Here is a 4,425-nt window from a genome sequence, read left to right as displayed (position 1 = left end):
GCTGACCAAAGGCCCAGTGTCTGATGATGTCACAAGATGCAGTTTGGTGATGTCATAACCTCAGACCTCACAGCATTACCAAGTCCTCCAAGTCATATCTGGGATTTTTCCCATTCTTTTTCTTTCTTTTTTGTTTACGCGGGGATCAAGTCTAACCTTCCTGGCATGGCTTCCCTTGAAATGAGGAAAGTCTACTGAAGTTTGAGTCCAATGGCCGCCAAGATCTTTGAGTTCATGGGCAGGTTTGGCTTGGGGCTGGTGGTGGCCGGCGGAGTGGTCAACTGGGCCCTTTATAATGTGGACGCAGGCCACAGGGCGGTAATCTTTGATCGATTCCGGGGCATCCAGGACGTAGTGGTGGGAGAAGGCACCCATTTCCTCATCCCTTGGGTGCAGAAACCCATTGTGTTTGATTGCCGCTCTCGCCCACGCAACATCCCCGTAACCACCGGAAGCAAAGACCTCCAGAACGTGGACGTCACGCTCCGCTTGTTGTTCAGACCAGCCATATTACGGCTCCCCCAGATTTACACAACCCTTGGAGAGGACTACGACGAGCGAGTGTTGCCTTCCATTGCGACGGAGACCCTCAAATCCGTTGTGGCCCGTTTCGATGCTGGGGAGTTGATCACCCAGAGGGAGCTGGTCTCGAGGCAAGTGAGCGACGACCTTGTGGAAAGAGCCACGACGTTCGGCATCATCCTGGATGATGTTTCGTTGACCCACCTGACCTTTGGGAAGGAGTTCCTGGAGGCCGTGGAGCTGAAGCAAGTGGCCCAGCAAGAAGCTGAGCGGGCCCGGTTCGAGGTGGAAAAGGCGGAGCAGCAGAAGAAAGCCGACATCATCGCCGCCGAAGGAGACGCGAAGGCAGCAGAGCTCATCGCTGAGGCCCTAGCGATGGCGGGAGAGGGTCTCATCGAATTGCGGAAACTGGAAGCCGCTGAAGACATTGCGTTCCAACTCTCACGGTCCCGCAATGTCACCTACCTGCCATCGGGACAGGCAGAGCTCCTCCGCCCACCCCAATAAGTCCCTTTCCTTCTTCCCAGTTTCCTCAAAAGAATCCTGTAACTTTTCACAGTGGGACACCATAACTTAATAAAGACCACGGCTCTCTTTCACAAACTCTCAATATATAGATCGATAGGAAAAAGACCTCTGAAAGTTGATGTTGTCATTTATTATCCCCATGTATTTAAACTGTAATACTGTGGCATAAAAATGTAAAGGTTTCCCCTTGACTTTAAGTCTAGTCGTGTCCGACTCTGGGGAGTTGTGCTCATCTCCATTTCTAAGGCGAAGAGCTGGTGTTGTCCGTAGACATCTCCAAGGTCATGTGGCTGGCATGACTGCATGGAGCACTGTTACCTTCCCGCCAGAGCAGTACTTATTGATCTACCCATGACTATATGATTTCATAGTATTGGACTCTATGGCAGTGGTTCTCAACCTGGGGTCCCCAGATGTTTTTGGCCTTCAACTCCCAGAAATCCTAACAGCTGGTAAACTGGCTGGGATTTCTGGGAGTTGTAGGCCAAAAACATCTGGGGACCCCAGGTTGAGAACCATTGCTCTATGGACTTTGGTGGGTGGAATGGGTCTATATGAATTTCCTTTTCCCTCCATTTCTCCCCAGTGCATGCCTTATAAATCCCCTATGTGTGTGTTTGTATATAAAATAAGGGAAGCCACCCTTTCGTGACCCCAGCAAGACACAAGCCTTGAGAAGTTCATTTCCTGAGGCAAATCCCTTTTGATTTAAGGTTTCCAACAAAGACTTATTGCATGATAATAGCTAGGTGCTACTTGGGTCTCGGAGCATGTCCGCTTCTGGGTGGGAGCCTCTAAATTCTAGCTCAATATCACCCACATTTGCATGTTTTCAAAATTCTAGGTTCGCAGAAGCTGGGGCTAACAGTGGGAACTCACTCCCCTCTTCAGATTCAAACCGCTGACCTTTTGGTCAGCAAGTTCAGCAGCGCAGTGGTTTAACCTGCTGCTCCACTGGAGGCTCCATACTGTGGGATAGTCATTCCCAAAAAGCAACCTTTCTGGTGATAGTGATGGAGTGTATCCATCAGACGGAGAACCAACATTCAACCACAGGAGCAACATCTGAACCTTTTCTCATCAGGTAGAAGCTTCCAGAACTTGCTTTCCACTGGTGTAGTCTCTAGGAGCCTAGGGTCATCTCCATGATGCTACAACATAGTGCAGAAGGACTTTATAGAAGGAGGAAAGGAAGGAGAGAAGGAAGGAAGGAAGGAAGGAAGGGGATGAGAGGAGGAAGGAAGGAAGAAGGGAAGGAAATTATGAGAGAAGGAAGGAAGGAAGGAAGGAAGGAAGGAGAGAAGAAATGAAGGAGGGAAGGAGAGAAGGAAGGAGGGAAGGAAGGAATGAGAGAAGGGAGGGAGGAGAGAAGAGGAGAGAAGAGGAGGAAGGAAGGAGGGAAGGAAGTTATGAGAGAAGAAAGGAAGGAAATAGGGGAGGAGAGAAGGAAGGAAGGAAGGAAGGAAGGAAGGAAGGGGAGAAGGAAAGAAGGAAGAAAGGAAGGAAAGAAGGGACAGAGGAGAGGGAGGGAGGGAGGGAAGGAAGGGGAGAAGGAAGGAGGGAGGGAAGGAGAGAAGGAAGGAGGAAAGGAAGGAATGAGAGAAGGAAGGAACGAAGGGAGGGAGGAGAGGAGGCAGGAAGGAGGGAAGGAAGTGATGAGAGAAGAAAGGAAGGAAGGAGGGAAGGAAGGAAAGAGGGAGAGAAGGAAGCAAGGAGTAGAGAGGAGGAAGGAGAGGAGGAAGGAGGGAAGGGAGGAATGAGAGAAGGAAGGAAGGAAGGAGGGATAGAGAGAAGGAAGAAAGGATGGAAGGGAGGGAACGCCGGAAGACTGAGGTATCCCTTACCTTAACCTGGGAATAAATTGTCTCTCTCAGAATTTGTTGGTCCTTCATGCAATTTTCTGGTATACTTCCCTTCAAAATTGTCATAGAGTTGTGTTGAAGGACCTTCCTAGAAGAGGTAGGTCCTAGAGTGGATACCTCCTCTGAAGAAATCTAGCCAAGAAAATCCAAAGAGAGCCTGAGTACTGTCACAATTTGAATGTAGGTGGTGACTCTGAGAGCCCTTGGTTTGAATCCCTACTTGGCCATGAAAACCTCTTGTGTGGGCTTGGGTTAGCCCCCCCCCCTCTCTCTAAGGCAGTGGTTCCCAACCTTTTTTTGACAAGGGATCATTTGACCATGGACCACTATGACCAGGGACCACTCTCCAACCAAAAAGTTACAAATGTGTTTTTGGTCAACTTTAGATTGGGTTTGGTTATTGGGATGCTGATTCAGAAAATTGCATTGGATAGACCACATCATGGAGCGAGAGTTGCCAGATGTTCAAGCTGGGTTTAGAAAAGGCAGAGGAACGAGAGACCAGATTGCCAACATCCGCTGGATAATGGAGAAAGGCAGGGAGTTTCAGAAAAACATCTATTTCTGCTTCATTGACTATTCTAAAGCCTTTGACTTTGTGGATCATAATAAATTGTGGCAAGTTCTTGGTGGGATGGGCACACCAAGCCACCTTGTCTCTCTCCTGAGGAATCTGTACAAGGACCAAGTAGCAACAGTCAGAACTGACCACGGAACAACAGACTGGTTCAAGATTGGGAACGGCGTACGGCAAGGCTGCATCCTCTCACCGAACCTTTTTAACTTGTATGCAGAACACATCATGCGAGGATGTGCGGGGCTTGAGGAATGCAAAGCTGGGGTGAAAATTGCTGGAAGAAACATTAACAACCTCAGATATGCAGATGACACCACTCTGATGGCCGAAAGCGAGGAGGAGCTGAGGAGCCTTCTAATCAAGGTGAAAGAAGAAAGCGCAAAAGCCGGGTTGCAGCTAAACATCAAAAAAACCAAGATTATGGCAACAAGAATGATTGACAACTGGAAAATAGAGGGAGAAAGTGTGGAGGCCGTGACAGATTTTGTATTTCTAGGTGCAAAGATTACTGCAGATGCAGACTGTGGCCAGGAAATCAGAAGACACTTACTTCTTGGGAGGAGAGCAATGTCCAGTCTCGATAAAATAGTAAAGAGTAGAGACATCAGACTGGCAACAAAGATCCGCCTAGTCAAAGCCATGGTATTCCCTGTAGTCACCTACGGATATGAGAGCTGGATCTTAGGGAAGGCCGAGCGAAGGAAGATCGATGCTTTTGAACTGCGGTGCTGGAGGAAAGTGCTGAGAGTGCCTTGGACTGCGAGAAGATCCAACCAGTCCATCCTCCAGGAAATAAAGCCCGACTGCTCATTGGAGGGAAGGATACTAGAGACAAAGCTGAAGTACTTTGGCCACATCATGAGGAGACAGCAAAGCCTGGAGAAGACAATTATGCTGGGGAAAGTGGAAGGCAAAAGGAAGAGGGGCCGACCAAGG

General features: G+C 48.9%; 1 protein-coding gene across 2 annotated transcripts; it reads left to right on the top strand.

Moving 5' to 3' along the window:
- The first annotated feature begins 210 nt into the window (after window positions 1-210).
- LOC132780328 (prohibitin 1-like) lies at window positions 211-1,029 on the top strand. 2 transcript variants are annotated; one of them, XM_060783971.2, is made up of 2 exons: window positions 211-628; window positions 980-1,029. In XM_060783971.2, exons 1-2 carry the CDS (start codon window positions 211-213, stop codon window positions 1,027-1,029), a joined length of 468 nt encoding a protein of 155 aa, XP_060639954.1. The 2 variants fall into 2 exon arrangements, with proteins under 2 accessions (XP_060639954.1, XP_060639953.2); XM_060783970.2 differs by having other exon boundaries at window positions 211-1,029.
- The last annotated feature ends 3,396 nt before the right edge of the window (window positions 1,030-4,425 follow it).

The sequence above is a fragment of the Anolis sagrei genome, chromosome X (genome assembly GCF_037176765.1).
Source record: "Anolis sagrei isolate rAnoSag1 chromosome X, rAnoSag1.mat, whole genome shotgun sequence".
NCBI classification, from domain to species: domain Eukaryota; kingdom Metazoa; phylum Chordata; class Lepidosauria; order Squamata; family Dactyloidae; genus Anolis; species Anolis sagrei.
The sequence above is the reverse complement of the archived record's forward strand: the minus strand, read 5'-3'. Positions and strand labels throughout refer to the sequence as shown.